Source organism: Poecilia mexicana, unplaced genomic scaffold (assembly GCF_051168715.1).
Source record: "Poecilia mexicana isolate PSO_F unplaced genomic scaffold, ASM5116871v1 scaffold_2, whole genome shotgun sequence".
NCBI lineage: Eukaryota > Metazoa > Chordata > Actinopteri > Cyprinodontiformes > Poeciliidae > Poecilia > Poecilia mexicana.
The window spans coordinates 14,607,243-14,623,516 of record NW_028263371.1 but is presented as its reverse complement, the minus strand read 5'-3'; the positions used below and the strand labels follow the sequence as shown (position 1 = coordinate 14,623,516).

At 36.9% G+C, this 16,274-nt stretch overlaps 3 protein-coding genes and 1 pseudogene across 3 annotated transcripts; 1 reads left to right on the top strand and 3 right to left on the bottom strand.

Annotated features, from left to right (window-relative positions):
• Positions 1-2,325: 2,325 nt before the first annotated feature.
• LOC106928100 (olfactory receptor 11H2-like) lies at positions 2,326-3,249 on the bottom strand. Its single transcript, XM_015004149.2, has one exon. The coding sequence runs from the start codon at positions 3,244-3,246 to the stop codon at positions 2,326-2,328; it is 921 nt and encodes a 306-aa protein (XP_014859635.2). The 5' UTR covers positions 3,247-3,249.
• A 2,225-nt stretch (positions 3,250-5,474) lies between these two features.
• On the bottom strand, positions 5,475-6,410 carry LOC106928099 (olfactory receptor 4N2-like). Its single transcript, XM_015004148.2, has one exon. It carries the CDS (start codon positions 6,393-6,395, stop codon positions 5,475-5,477), a length of 921 nt encoding a protein of 306 aa, XP_014859634.2. The 5' UTR covers positions 6,396-6,410.
• Positions 6,411-7,401: 991 nt separating this feature from the next.
• LOC106928111 (olfactory receptor 51E1-like) lies at positions 7,402-8,349 on the bottom strand. The gene has a single exon (XM_015004159.2). The coding sequence runs from the start codon at positions 8,326-8,328 to the stop codon at positions 7,402-7,404; it is 927 nt and encodes a 308-aa protein (XP_014859645.2). The 5' UTR covers positions 8,329-8,349.
• Positions 8,350-11,557: 3,208 nt separating this feature from the next.
• LOC148160466 (uncharacterized) lies at positions 11,558-12,559 on the top strand (annotated as a pseudogene).
• Positions 12,560-16,274: the final 3,715 nt, after the last annotated feature.

Below are 16,274 nucleotides of genomic sequence, written 5' to 3'. Positions count from 1 at the left end.
TTAATTATGTAAAACACTTTGAAATGCCTTGCTGCTGAAATGTGCTATACAAATAAAATTTAATTGATTGATTGATTTTATTAGTGTTAAGGACAATACACGCTGTACAACAACATAGGAATTGATTCTCTTTCTTAAAGAACAAAACAACATTCCTTTCTTGGCACATATTTTGGGGGACAGGTCAAGTGTCCCTCCCGTCCCAGTCTCAGCCTCGGTCTCCGCAGTGTGGTTGGGCCCAGCTATAGGTTCAGGGTCCAGTTCCCGCACCCCCAAGTTTCTCCCCAAGCAAAGTCTTTGCGTGGTGCACTGTAGCGTCCTTCAGTCCTTCAGGCGCCGGCCCAAATTTCGCTGGGCCTCCCAAGCCCCAATCTGAAACTCCAATAAAGTTTCGATGTCTCTCTTCAGAAACGCCTTGTAATGGCCTGTTAAAGTCAACAGTCGTGAATGTCCAGTTTTTGACATTGCCAATAATGAGCTCCGCAGTGGGCTCAGAGGGAAAAGCCGGCACATGAGGAACTTCTGAAAGGAGCTTCGTTTGCTTGTGGAGTGAGGGCGGGTAGCACTCTGACTTGTTGCTGGACACATTGTTCATGTGATGCACTGTTTTGATGATTTTGTGAATGATTCTAACCTTGGTCGTAGCATGCCGTGAAATACGGTGGTGGAGCGTGCTGGTCCCGGTCCATGCTGAGAACCCCAGGTCTGGGGCCTCTCCTATGCAGCCTCTGTGCTGGATCCCGCTCGTTGTGGGACTTCTTGGAGGGCTCACAGGGCCCTCAACTCCCCTTCTAGGTCACTGCAGCAATCTTGGCTGCCATGGAGCAGTGGATCATTCGTGGCGATCCGGGATACGGTGGCTGTGGACCGTAGTAGCGTAGCTCCATTGTCATCTGGGGGGCTCATGAAGTCCTCCTCCTATTAAAGTCATGTTGGCGGCGGTTGGATGGTCTGGCCCACAGCCTGCACATAACCTGTGTTCATCCATGGTCCTCCATGACATCTTCTTTGTAGCGCTGCATTGTTAGCCAAACAGATGAACCTGGAGTGGGAAATTATTTAATAAAAAAACTAAACTCAAACTGGTTTTTAGTTAAAGAAATAAAATCTCTGTCCGCTCTGGACGGAAGGCAAGTGGAAAACAACCACTTAATCCTCAAGGCAAGTAAGACGACAAGTAAACTTGAGCACTAACTCCTTCAGGTTGGAAGCCCTTGATGATATCACCCTAATCTTTATGTTTCTCTACTTTTCTCCATTAGCCGTGGTGCTTTGGCTAGACCGTTCTGTAACGTCAATATTATCTACTCAGAAAACTGATGGTAGCAAAACTTAAAAGTGATTCTAAACCTGAATCTGACGGCATAAATACATTTTGGTTCAACTGTAAATGGTCTATGTGGTTATTGAATTATTTCAGTATTGTTTATATATTTTTTACAAAAATTGGGTTTAATGGTAAAATTCAACTTTAATTTAAAATTCAATTCCAATTCATCTTTTTGCCTGTGTGCACTGATGAAGACAATTGTAGGTGGATTGCTTCTGCTTTTAACCGAATTACACTTTTTCTCAATTTGTACATAATTATTACAGATGATTATGTCACACATGATGAGGAATTTCCTCCAATTGTTCCTGTATCATGTGCTTTTTAAACCTAGTTATTTTCTGCCAAATAGATGAACATCTAATGAATTTTCCCTGACCACTTCATGTACATATTTTATGTTAGCAGCTCCACAAACCTGAACTTTATATTGTTGCAAATCATAAACAACATCAGGCCTTCATTTTAATAACTGAGTCACCTGGTTTGAGATTCATGTCATAAAGATTCAGATCTTCTCACATAACAAATATCAACATTAAATAGACATGGAGCTTAAAGTCAGACACAAATGTGATTTTTTTATTTACAATATCTTCAGAACAGAATGCAAATATAATCAAATTTCCTTCTGTTTGGGAACTTCAGTATTTATATGCATACGTTCTTGTTTAATTACAGAAGAACCTGCAGTGCATGAATCCTCAGTATTACTTTGTCATCACGACGTTTTGTGGGCTGGTCTGACAGAAGAGCTTTAGAAACATATTCCTGTAACTGTCAGAATAATAATGAGTTTCCAGAGCATGAGAACGAAGAAATAAGTGACTAAATGTGTCACTTTTAGAAACGAGTCATTTTGTAAACACAGCAGCAAACATAACAACTCTGTATCATCAGATATCTGTGAAACGATATTCCATGTCACTGGAGAGAATAACCGAGTAAATGAGGCTCAAACTTCTTTTTTTAAACAAATGAAAGCAAAGACACAATTAAACTTTGTTAGAACAAAATAATCTCTTGAGATGCTTAGAAATTTCCTTCATTTTGAGCCCGTATATTATGGGATTAAGCAGCGGATGATACAGAAACAGCTGCAGCGTCATCACGAAGCGTGCAGCTTTTGGGAGATCCGACTCGACTCGAGCTATGATTACATCATACGCACACAGATACGAAAAGCTGATCAGAACCAGCAAGTGAGGAACGCAGGTCTCAGCCGCCTTTCTCTGAAATGTTTTATTGCTTTGATAAGCCATTATAAAAATCTTTGCATATGTAAAAACGGTGAAAAGCATCGGGAGCACTGCAACGTCTAATAAAATAATAACCCCAATTACAGTAACGGTCCTTGATCTCATACATTGAAGTGTGTAAATAGTGTTGTTGCAAAATATTGCTTCTAAATTACGGTTGCATATCTTAGATCTAGTACTCAGCACTGCTGGCACCACAATATGAAGCGAAGGGAAAAGCCAAGCAAAAACCAGGAGACATTTCACCGTAGTTTTCCTCATGATGGTTGAATATCTCAGAGGTTTACATATCGACACGTATCTATCAAAAGCCATGACTGCTAACAGTAAGAACTCTGATCCACCTACAGAATAAAACACAAAATACTGAAAAATACAACCAGAGTACGGTATGACCTGCTTTTCAGAGAGGAAGTCGGTCAAAAGCTTCGGGTAAAAAGTGGAGCTGTAAATAACACAGTTAAACAATAAAGCACCGATGAAGATGTACATCGGCTCATGGAGGTTTTTGTGAGTCCAGATGAGATAATCAATAGTAGAATTACTGCAGATGATCAAAACATACACAGTAAAAAAAACAGAAAAATAAAGGTATCTGTATTTATTCATCTCTACGTATCCAGTCAGAGTTATGAGGGAATCATTTAACTCATCCATAAATGTGTTCGTATCAGTTTAAATAAAAATATCCAGTCCAGATGTATTCTCTTTCTTACCTGAATTTAAACTGAAGAGTTTGTGAGTCGACTTTCTTTTATTTATCACTTCATCCCTTCCAGGATTTCATCGCTGGGGACCTCCCACACTGAAGTGTAATTTTTCAGTGTAGCACTACGTAATACGTCAAGCGTTCAACATCAGCCACAGTCGGCATGTGATGATTGACGAAGAATCTGACTTAGAAATATTCACAAAACGAGATACTTAATGTAAAATATTCATCATATTTGAGTGTGACATTTAATTCAAGCAAAACTTTTTAACCCTGTAGAAAAAAAATGTTGATCAAAAATAGAGTTGGTTCTTACTTCATCTCTAATTGTTGTTCGTTGGTTTAATTTCTTTAATTGGTCTTAATTAAATGCTCTACAACATATGAATTTATTCTCTCTCTTAAAGAATAAAATGAGATTCTTTTCTTGTCACATATTTTGCTCTGAAGCTTTTTATCATGTCATGTCCTGTCTTCCCACACTCTTCACAGTAAATGTGATGCGCTACATTATCAGCTGTACTGTATCTTAGCTACGGCTGTAATGATTCATTGAGTGATTAGAGCATCTTGATTATTAAAATTCCTCGAGCTTCGTTATGTTGTATGTTGTACTATTTAGCAAACTGTGTTCTGGTTGGATGATTATTTGTGTTGCGCAACGCTCTCACTTCCACTAGTGAGTCATTATTGACGAATGCTAACAGTATTAGCATAAAGGGTAACCAAATGTGCTTTTTTTCCTGGACGTGTCCACTTTTCACAGGTGCATCTGGGGACTAAGGCTGGATTTCATTCCTTTGTGTGTTAAATGCCTGGGGTTTGTCAGGACACCAAAGCAGATGCAAGGAATTTCCTAAGTTTTAATAGAATCGTACCCAATCATAAGACACATCCAGGTACAGATATCTACTTATTAGAACATTGTGGTAGAATGGCCAGGGAAAAATTGGACAATGCTAAAACCATATTCTGCTAATTATTGCAGAATATTTTAAACCATTTCTTTGGTGATAAGCACCAAAAGGTTGGAAGTCCTTGATGATATCGCCCTAATCTTTACATCCCTCCACTTTTCTCCATTAGCACTGATGCTTTGGCTAGACCGTTCTGTAACATCAATATTAACTAGTCAGAAAACTTATGTTGACAAAATTAAAAAGTGATTTTGAACCTGAATATGACTGTAAATAAATTTGGGTTCAACTGTAAATGGTCTTGGGGTATGAATACATGTCTTTCTACGTTTCCACAAAAGAATTATTTGGATAGTTTCTTAAATTGTTTTATAGAAATTGGGTTAAATAGCAAAATTCAAGTTTAATTTAAAATTCAATTAAAATTCATCATTTTTGCCTGTGTACTGATGAAGACAATTGTAGGTGGATTGCTTCTGCTTGTTGACCTAATTACACTTTATCTCAGTTTGTACATAATTATTATGTCACACATGATTAGACGTAGAATTTCCTCCCATCCAAGTTATTTTCTGCCAAATAGATGAACATCTAATGAATTTTCCCTGACCACTTCATGTACATATTTTATGTTAGCAGCTCCACAAACCTGAACTTTATATTGTTGCAAATCATAAACAACGTCAGGCCTTCATTTTAATAACTGAGTCACCTGGTTTGAGATTCATGTCATAAAGATTCAGATCTTCTCACATAACAAATATCAACATTAAATAGACATGGAGCTTAAAGTCAGACACAAATGTGATTTTTTTATTTACAATATCTTCAGAACAGAATGCAAATATAATCAAATTTCCTTCTGTTTGGGATCTTCACTATTTATATGCATACGTTCTTGTTTAATTACAGAAGAACCTGCAGTGCATGAATCCTCAGTATTACTCTGTCATCACGACGTTTTGTGGGCTGGTCTGACAGAAGAGCTTTAGAAACATATTCCTGTAACTGTCAGAATAAAAATGAGTTTCCAGAGCATGAGAACGAAGAAATAAGTGACTAAATGTGTCACTTTTAGAAACGAGTCATTTTGTAAACACAGCAGCAAACATAAACAACTCTGTATCATCAGATAAATGTAAAACGATTTTACATGTCACACAGGATAATTTGGAGGGAATAGCCGAGTAAATATGGCTCAAACCTTTTGGTCTCACAGAGAACAGTGTTTTTAACAAATGAAAGCAAAGACACAATTAAACTTTGTTAGAACAAAATAATCTCTTGAGATGCTTAGAAATTTCCTTCATTTTGAGCCCGTATATTATGGGATTAAGCAGCGGATGATACAGAAACAGCTGCAGCATCATCACGAAGCGTGCAGCTTTTGGAAGATCCGACTCGACTCGAGCTATGATTACATCATACGCACACAGATACGAAAAGCTGATCAGAACCAGCAAGTGAGGAACGCAGGTCTCAGCCGCCTTTCTCTGAAATGTTTTATTACTTTGATAAGCCATTATAAAAATCTTTGCATATGTAAAAACGGTGAAAAGCATCGGGAGCACTGCAACGTCTAATAAAATAATAACCCCAATTACAGTAACGGTCCTTGATCTCATACATTGAAGTGTGTAAATAGTGTTGTTGCAAAATATTGCTTCTAAATTACGGTTGCATATCTTAGATCTAGTACTCAGCACTGCTTGAACTGCAAGCTGACACGGAGGGAAAAGCCAAGCAAAAACCAGGAGACATTTCACCGTAGTTTTCCTCATGATGGTTGAATATCTCAGAGGTTTGCATATCGACACGTATCTATCAAAAGCCATGACTGCTAACAGTAAGAACTCTGATCCACCTACAGAATAAAACATGAAAAACTGAAAGACACAACCAGAGTACGGTATGACCTGCTTTTCAGAGAGGAAGTCGGTCAAAAGCTTCGGGTAAAAAGTGGAGCTGTAAATAACACAGTTAAACAATAAAGCACCGATGAAGATGTACATCGGCTCATGGAGGTTTTTGTGAGTCCAGATCAAGTACACGATGGTGGCGTTGCTGCAAACTATCGAGACGTAAACTAAAAGCATAACCGTGAAATACAGATATCTGTATTTCTCCATTTCGACGTATCCACGAAGAGTTATGTGGGTGTCGTTTAACTCATCCATAAATGTGTTCGTTCAAATAATCATCCATAAATGTTCTCACAAAAACACTGCAGGCATCTTGCATTTATTTATCGGCAGAGTTTGTATCTGACTCTGCACAGTTTCCAAAGCCAACTGTGTGCGCCAAGGGGAAGTTGTGTTTTTATCGGACGGCATTTCCCTCCAAAGATCTCACCTCTGGAGGCCTGTGATTCACCTCACATGCACTGCAGCATTATGCAATAATAGCACTGGGAAAGCAATTCACAAAAAATTATTTATTTGAAACTCAATGTCAAAAGGCCCTTAACCTCCGTGTACAGTTAATCATTATGCTAAATGATGTCATATCTAAAGTTTGTGTCTGCATTTTGTTTCAGCCTAAGCACCACAAAGCATATATCTTGATATGAAGTGTTTAAATGTATTTTCAAGTCAAAAGTTTATTCTTGTATCTTGTTTAGTTGAGCGTTTCTAGCAGGTGGGAATTTATTGATAACCGAGACCGAACGCACAATTTCCATTTTTACTGACAGCTAAGAAAAGCATTTCCTGTAATTAACCTAGATCATTTTCTGTTTGCGTGGTTTTCCATCTGTCTTGGATCATTCAAGCAAATGCCTCACTGTACCCAGGAAATCATAGAGAGTATTTCTGAAAAGAATAAACTTTGCCTTTAAACTCAGTTTGTTCCAAGTCTGATTCCAGGTAACACTTTAAAGTTATGATTGAACGTAAACACATTGGTACAATATCAAATCAAATGTATTTTGTAGCAGGAAAACAAATGACAAGTAAAGACAACGTGGCCACACGAGGCCTCGTTTCAGTCCTGAAAACCTCAAACATGATATCGACTGTAACTGGTTTAATCTTTATTGTTTGTGGCATAACTTACACATTTAAGATCTGATAAGTCTTAAACAAACAATGTAAAACATAAAGAGTTGATTTTGGAATCCTAATAATCTGTGCAGAACAAAGTATTGAATAATCCAATGTTTATATCAATTCATCAGCGTCACAACTATAGGACCTTAGCTTGAGAGAACAACCTTTTCAGTTGTTTAGATATCTCCTTCATTTTTAAACCATATATGATTGGATTAAACAGAGGATGATACAGAATTGCCTGTAAAGTCATTATTAAACGCACTAGTTTTGTAAGGTTGGATCCCAGTCGGACTATGATGACATCAAATGCACACAAACAGGAGAAACTGATCAACACCAGCAGATGGGGTAAGCAGGTCTGAGCTGCTTTCTTTCTGACTTCTTTAGAGCTGCGATAGGATATGATAAATATTCTGGTGTAAGTAAAAACTATGAAAAGCAGAGGGAAGAATCCGATCATAACCAGTGCCACGGCACCAAATACAACATGCACCTCTGAATTTAAACAGTGGGCGCTATAAATTGAGTTGTTGCAGAAAATTCCTTGAAATTTTGATTTACAGAGTTTCATATTGGAGCTCAATACCACCTGCACAGCAAGAACACTGGCAGGTACCAGCCAGGCTAAACTCAGGTAAATACTCACTGTGGTTCTCCCCATTATTGTTGCATATTGTAAAGGTTTACATATAGACACGTAGCGATCGTAGGCCATTGCTGCCAGCAGTAAAAACTCTGAGCCACTTAGAGAATAAAAGAGAAAAAACTGCAAATAACAAGCTGAATATGATACAATCTGTTTCTCAGATAGAAAATCTGACAGCAGTTTTGGATAAATGTTAGTGCTGAAAACAACAGAGTTCAGAAGCAAAGCGGCGATGAAAACGTACATGGGCTCATGGAGGTTTCTGTGCGTCCATATGACATACACAATGGTCAGGTTACAGACGACGATGCAAACATATGCTGCTAGCATGACTGCAAAATAAAGATATCTGAATTTGTCCAACTCTACATGTCCTTCAAGGGTTATATATGTTTGATTAACTTCACCATCCATAAATGTATTTCACGAAGACATAATAATATCATAAACAGCACAATAAACAACAGCTAACGTCACAGAACCTGACATGGACATTTAAACGCACATCGTTTGTTCTCTCTCAAAATGTAGAAAGCAGCTGATCCTAGTGCACTGAAAAAAATTTATTATATTGCTTTATTCACAATGGAGCTAATTAAAGACCTGCCCAGTTTTTTAACAAAGAACATGTCGCTGATAGCGACTCTCTAACTGAGCATTTCCTGTCGGTCAGGCTACATATTAAAGCTGCTTTTCTCTTGGGATCTTTTGTTTTGCTTGCAAACCCAAATGAGTCAATCCACAAATGGTAACCAGGGTGAGATAAGGTTTGCGATGCAAACTTAAGCACACAAAGTACTTCAAACAGACACAAAACACAATGAATTGCACACCGAATTAAATTACATTTATTGTTCAATATACCAAAAAAGACGTTCTCAGATAAATCGACTTGGAGGCAAAAATGATGGTGGCATCAACATAAAGACTTGTTGAGCGGATGAAAAACTGCAGTGTAAAATAAAACTTAAAACAATAAAACATGTCTGTCTCTATTGATTGAAGGGTTAGTGTTCATGGACAATGTTGCTATAGCAACCTGACTCAGATCCAGAAGACTGTTGTCTCTCATTCACTGTTTTTAAAGGTACGAGCACTTTTATTTTTTAATTTATTTATTTTTTAATGTTTTTATTTCAGTTTTATCATTACTTCCATTTTGTATTTTGTTGTAGTACTGCCAGTATTATTTTTGTGTTGTATTTTTATTGTTGTTGAACAACAATAAAAGGATATTATTGTTGTTGAACAACAATAAAATGGGCTCATTTTTATTGTTGTTGAACAACAATAAAAATACAACAACAACAACAGTTGAACAGTTGTTGAACTAATAAATACAAAAAAACCAACGGGTCGTACTCGAATGCTCAAGGCTAAAACACGTTAAACATCGTTTTTCTGTTGCAGATTGTGTGTTGTGGCTTTTGTAGCTCTGTTGTCTCTTGTTCTTTGGGGTGTGTTCGTACAGCGTCACTTCAGGCTGCAGCGTGAACACAGCCTATGTTGTAGCAAAGTGAAGGCGACTGTTTGGTCCAAAGCCTTGAGTTTATCCTTCAGGATTATGACTCCACTTGGAGTTAGCATTGGTATCCTGTCGTTTGGGAATGGGAGAGTGGTAGTATAACCCAGGTTAACATAACCCTCACTAAATGTAAGCCTTTTCATAAAAATAGCTATAAAATAGATAGGACATAAATAAATAAATAGGAGAATAAATAGGTCATAAAATTGTTAAAAATATAAAAAGTAATAATTACAATCATGATAAGTGTTGTATTTCATGTTATGATATTTTATTTGGTTAAAAAAAAATCCGTATAAAACAGTTTTATTTTGTCAGCAGTTAAAACGGTCAAGTGTTAGATAAATCTCTTATTCTGAAGGGTCACATTGATGTGTAGCCCATGTGACTCGCTCCAGCCAACCGGATTGCTACGTTCTCTGGCGCCAGAAGAAGCAGAGAGCGTGAAGAAGAAAAGAACAAAGAAGCTAAGGGAGCTGTGCTGTGAGCAAGAGAAAGATCAGAGAAAATCGACGATTAAAAGTCTACCTGCTGTCTAGAAATATTTTTTCCATTTTCGGAGAAGGAACTTTCTGCATTTTTTTCAACCTGACTGCTTTCGGGATTGTGTTATATGTTACAGAACTGGATTTAGTGAGTTAAAAAGTGTATTTTACTTTCTGAGAATAATGTATTTGCAAGATAATGTAGTTTGTTGAAACGGAAAGCTAAAGTAGCGCTTTTTATGTTCGAAAACTGTGGAAGTAACGGATGAGCACAATATTCAACCGCCAAATCGGCGAATATATTACTTTATTCAGTACCAAGCACAGTTAAACAAATTTTTGTTATGCTTTGTTGGTTATTAAACCAGGCCTTTAAAAGTTCTGCTGGAAATTGGACCGGGAAATTCCGAGTCGATTGCTGAGTTGGATTCCGCTCGTGAGAAACAAGATGGCGAACCGTAACCCAGGATCCCTGAGCTACGCCCTCTGCTGGACATTGCGAATCATCCAAACTGGTATGACCTGCCTATGTTTTCCTGCTGAAATAGCACTGGATTCAGAGAAACGGGATTAACCCTTCAGGATCATTAGAGAGAAAATACATTGATTTGAAGCACAAGAATCCGGGTATGGTTCGTTCTTTGTTTTTTTTCGTTTCAAAATAAAATCGGAAAAACAAAACAAGCATGTGTTTTTTTTATTTTTAAAACGGCAATTGGAAAAAGGGGGTAGGTTTTTTTGTTGTTGTTTTTTTTTTTAACTGCAATGGTTAAACCAAAGACAAGCTTTTATTTTGATGTTAATTCAACGGGACCTTATGGCGGAACCGGAAATGGAAGACCTGAACTCCCTGCACATAACTGTTACCAGTAGGTGGTGGTAATGTGCACCTTGAGTTTCTTGCCAACCGCCATTAAAATCCACAAGAAGAAGAACTTTTTCAGTTAGCGCTGCAGAATATACCAGTTTAAAAATGGATACATTTGTCTTATTTAGAGGGAATCTACGCATTTCACTGAGAACTGATGATCTTACAATCAACAAGATTTCTTTAATATTCCAAGTAAGTATTTAAGTCGTTACATTTGATAATCTTCAGTGTATGTTTAACAATAATTGACCGTTGGCCAACGCTAATGCTTCTTGCTGAGTTCTTAGTTTACTCATGGATTTAATAGCCCAGATTTGTTTTTTTAATCTAATGTTTATGTTTTTAATCATTGGCATCGAGTGTTGTGGAATTTGGAATAACACATAGGGCGAATACGACATCAGAAATTTTACATTTGAAGTAATAAAAAGTAAGCGTGTTATGGGCAAACCACACCATGTTTTATAACAAATCAATTTATTATTTACCATTTAGTTACTCCAACTTTTTCTTTTCTTTCAGGTGCATGCAGTAGACGACAACAGAGGTGTGTTGCATGGTGAGGGAGGGGCTTTTGAAACTTCTCAACTAAGAGGCAGTAGTCACTATGAGGTCCATGGTGAGACCACTAGTGATACCTCAACCCCAGCTGAAGCTGAAGCTCCTGTGAGGTTTGCCTTTCGTTGTTTACCCTTGTAATGAATGTCATCATTACTTGACTGTACAACACTTAAAATGTGTGTTAAATGATAAAAGGAATGCATGTTGAATGATAAAAGAACGGATACAAACAGATTGAAGTATCTCAGGAGTGTCTTTGTTGCTGAGGTAACTGATGGGGCCCTTGAAACTCAAAAAAACAATCAATGTCAAATTTTCTGAGTTTGATTCATCAGTGGCCAGTATCAAAGCCAAAGTGGTTGATGCTCTTGAGCAGGACGAGCCAATTGTCCTCATTGACAGTCACTACAATGAAATTGTGGACTGAAGGAACAAGAGGTAACTACATTTTAATTAAAACAGAAACTAGAGATTACATTATTTTTCAATGCTGAAAACTGAGTTTGACTTGAATGTTTGGTGTGGCAGAGGGACAACTCCAAAGACTAAGAGGGACTAAAAGAAGGAGAGAAAGGTCATTGTTTAAGCTTAAGCCATGAAGTGTTTCAGTTGTTTGGCTGTTTTGCTGTACTGAAACAATATGTTTTATGTTGTCAGTCGACAAGAGGACACTGGACTGCCAAGGGTATTGGATCAAATTGAGGAGGTCGTTCTTGCATCACAGGGTCTGCAGGATATCTCAAAAATCATGAAAGACCTTGTTCAGTTTGTGCAGGCCAATCACCACACAGCGCTGTGCCTTAATGAGAATCAGGCTCCAGCCGTGAGAACTGCTATTGCTTGCATCATATGTAAAGGTAATTTTATTGATTTTAGGTTGCTGTGCAGAATATTATGTAGTTGATATTGATAAGTTTTGTCTATACCAAGCAAATTAAATGTAAAACTTGTTTAAAAAATACTGTGCAATGTTGCAATTATACTAACATGTTACCCTTTTTTATGTTAAATACAGACCCTATGAAGGAGCCAATGTTTGCAGACTGCTGTAGAAGTCTTCTTGGTTGCCAATCTTGCTTGCAGCAGTGGCAGGAAAGCCATACTCACTGTCCAAAGTGTCGTGGGGAGGATTTTGAATACCACATACAATCAGTTGTGGGGCTGGATGATGCAGCGGCTGCTCTGCGCAATATTATTTGTTGACCTGGTTAATCTTGTTGACAATGTTCAGGGATGTTAATACAGTTCCAGTTCAATATTACACTTATTAAGTTCCCCGTTTTATACAAACAATGAAGGTTGTTTTTTATTTGTTCTAACCAACTTCCTACACAAAAGAAAACAAGTTTTCTTTATTTTTGCTTTATTTACTTTTATTTATTTTCATCACAATATTGTTTTATGACATTGAGGAAAATTTGTCTTACATTTGTAAATAATGTTCAAAAGTTATTTTTTTACAGACATTTTACAATAAAAGATCGTTTTGCACTGAAACTGAATTTGTCTTAATTTTTTGGATATACTGTAAATGATAATTTTGGATTATTTCACAATCACCATTTATTTCAAATGTGAATAATTTATAAAATTTTCACACCTTAAACATTTCACACGTCTCTCTTTCAGGCAGAAAAGTGCTTCATTGAAAATACTGTAGTCATTATTGACATCACTGTCAAAAATTATAGACAAATCTGGGTAATCAACCCAGATTCAAACTCCACCTCTGCCAGGCTTCTGTCTTCTTCGTTATGAAATGGGTCCACACCAAAGGTTGACAATAAACCAAGATTACAATAAAAACACCCGGTTTTTCTTGTTTAAGATACACATAATCCTACCCTGAACGTAAGGTGGCCTGTTGACATTAAATCTGTATCTGAAAAGGATTTCTTGCATGTACAGGCTTAAGTAAAACTCCTTCCCATGGTCTACCCTCACTTGATCCCACATTCCATTGGTGACACAGCAGATCTGTAATAAAAAATATATGTTTTTCAGTATATGTGTATGACATGTGCTACATGCGATGTCACATAAAACATTACATGTAGTACACTGCAAATAATGCATTGAAGGTAATTAAAAAGTCCAGAATAATATTTGAGATCAACATATTATAAAATGTTCAGGGAAGTATGTTACTCACCTGTACACTTCCTCATAAATAATGAGATTGTTTTTTTTACTGGCATTGTAGAGTGTGCAACAATTTTGGAACTGTACCCATCAACGACAAGAACATGGGCAACTCCAAACATCCCAAACTTCTCATTTTGGTCCATGTGCAGCTTGTGGTCTGCATACTCTGCATGGTAGGGGATGGGGTTCAGATTACGGGCATGTGAAGTGGACACATATTTTTAAAAATCTATTATAAAAAGCAGTGTTTGAGTTGGTACACTGTTTAATATAAAATTGCCAGTTTCATTCACATGTAAATGCTTCTTTCAGTTTGCTTTTCTATGAGCATGTTCAGTGTTACAAAGAAGAAGTCAACATTTATTTGTTTGATGGCTATATATATATATACATGTAACCCAGTCCGTGTGAGATGACACCTCGCTGTTCCTCAGACTCTGCGTTGTGTTTTCTTTAATGGGTTGTTGTCGGAAGGAAACTTGAGGCAGGAATCAAACACACACGGCGGCTGAGATCGTGGTTCAGACCGTTTATTCGGACCAGCCAACAGCGCAGTGGCTTTGCATACAGAATTCACAGCAAATACTTCGTGTCAACATAAGTCTCATTAACACAGTTATTTTATTTATTTGTTTACAGATACAGCATATATTAAAAACAAATAAGAAAAATCTATCAACATTTTCAACAGAAGTTGTAGATAAGCACACTGAAATTAGCATTTTGAGGTACTTTGAATTACTGTTTATCCCAAAATCTACAGTAAGACTATGACATATTTATTCTGGATGTATTATAGGTACGTGAAGGTAATAGGTACGACATAAATGTACATTGTTAATAATTATGCCTCTCACTTTCTCATTATTTTATAATTTTAGTCTGCAAGAGGAGCCCTGCTGGTCCATTACTGTAATACACCATTTATACACAATGCCTAGAGAAAGCTAATGTCAAAGCTTGTATTTACAAGTGTTGCTCATTTTATCGCAGTACATAACTTTGATATATACTTGGTAAACTGAAGAAAGTACAGCACGTTCCAAATCGGCGTCCGACACATTGTTGTGTCTTCGCAAATTGTGCTCCATACAAAACCTTCTTACACTCATTACCAAGTAAAGTGGAGCTCCATGGCGACGCAAAGCGTTACTGATTTCAGAGTGTGTTTGTCCTCTCTCAAAAAGTTTGATAATCAGTGCAGAAAATGGTTCAAGTGCAGCCATTGCCTATTATTTAGGAATGGTTTGTTTTTATGCTGTCTTCATCCACTGTAAATAAATGATTCTTCTTTGGTGACTTCATTTCCGGTATCACTACAAATTAAAACAACCACCGTATTTTATTTTTAATTAGATGGCAGAGCCAAACTAAAATGCTGTTGATATTCTATTAATTCGATTTTGCATTTTTTCAATTTAGGTTTTAAAAACAGTAAAGCCAAAAAACCACATGCTTGTTTTGTTTTTGCAATTTTATTTTGAAACGAAAAAACCAAAGAACGAACCATACACGGATTCACAAGTTATTTGGTCTTTTGCTGTATTGTTTCTGTTTTATTGTTTTTTTGTCCCTTGAACCACATTCAGTGTCTGTTGTTACAGTGTGTGGAATGTAAAATTGTCTGTTGGGTTTCAATTAGAAATAAGAAATGGGTAAAACAGGAAATTAAAAAACTTTAACTTCTTCTTTAACTTCTTTTAAGAACACTAAATAACTAAAACAGCTTTTAAAGATTTAAAATCAAACTGTAAATTAAATACATTAACAGTATCGACTTGAACTTAAATAGAACTATAACCTTGGTTTAAATAAGTAGTATCTTAAATACCTAACAGTAGGTTTAAATTTCAAAAAGGGGATTCATTAAATTATCATGAAAGAAACAGGGAAACTATTTTGTATTGAAATTTGTGTCATTGTCTGTCAACTGTTTATATAATTGTTTATTTTCTTTTCTACAAAATAATAAGTCGGCAGTTTAAACTTATTTTCTAATGTGTGGTCATTAATGCACTTATACTTCTCCCTACTCCCATAGCTGAACCTAGCACTGGTCTTATTGTGAGTTCTAATACTGTAATCAAATCGTAAGTGTTACAGTAGGTAACGGGAGGATGTGGGATTTTGGGGTTAATCAGCTCAGAATTATTATTTTTTTAAAACCTTTTACTGCAACCTGATTGCTTCCTCTTCGTTAATTCATATTTTACATGACTAATGCAACCAGCACAAAGGTACAAATTTTCATTTGGAATATTTGAGGTTTACGTTTTGCTATTACTGGACTAAGGGAAGTCGGCAAATCCAATCTGTCACTTCGGGATTAGAGCTTGGTTCTAAGGACTTAGTCGGTTGAGCTAGCGTGCAAAGCGGGCTGGGCCCGCAGAACCATCAGTAGCTACGTTTTGTAGCATGCTGCTCATTTGCACGACTTCAGTAAACAAACTTGCCAGATTAGCAGATTGAGTTTCTATGTGTTGTGAAGGGCTCCCTATAAATGCATCAAGGTGTTTCTTAAAAACCGCAACAAACATAAAACTGCCCCACTGAAAGGGAATTAAGTTGAATAAATCTCCTTACACAGTATCGTCAGCAAATAACATGTTGGGAAATTAAGAGCATTTAGTCAGTTTCCATCTTGTTCCTGTGCCTCCCTATAAATGTGAGAAACAAATCAATCATATTTAGTAGAGGTTCGGTGATCGGCGATCATTGGCTCTTGTTGCCGATACCGATCACCTGCTTCTCATTTCGCAGCCTGCCGGTGCAG

What these genes read in the sequence shown, in the direction of transcription:
- LOC106928100 (XM_015004149.2), bottom strand. Translation starts at nt 3,246, where the DNA reads ATGGATGAGTTAAATGATTCCCTCATAACTCTGACTGGATACGTAGAG.
- LOC106928111 (XM_015004159.2), bottom strand. Translation starts at nt 8,328, where the DNA reads ATGGATGGTGAAGTTAATCAAACATATATAACCCTTGAAGGACATGTA.
- LOC106928099 (XM_015004148.2), bottom strand. Translation starts at nt 6,395, where the DNA reads ATGGATGAGTTAAACGACACCCACATAACTCTTCGTGGATACGTCGAA.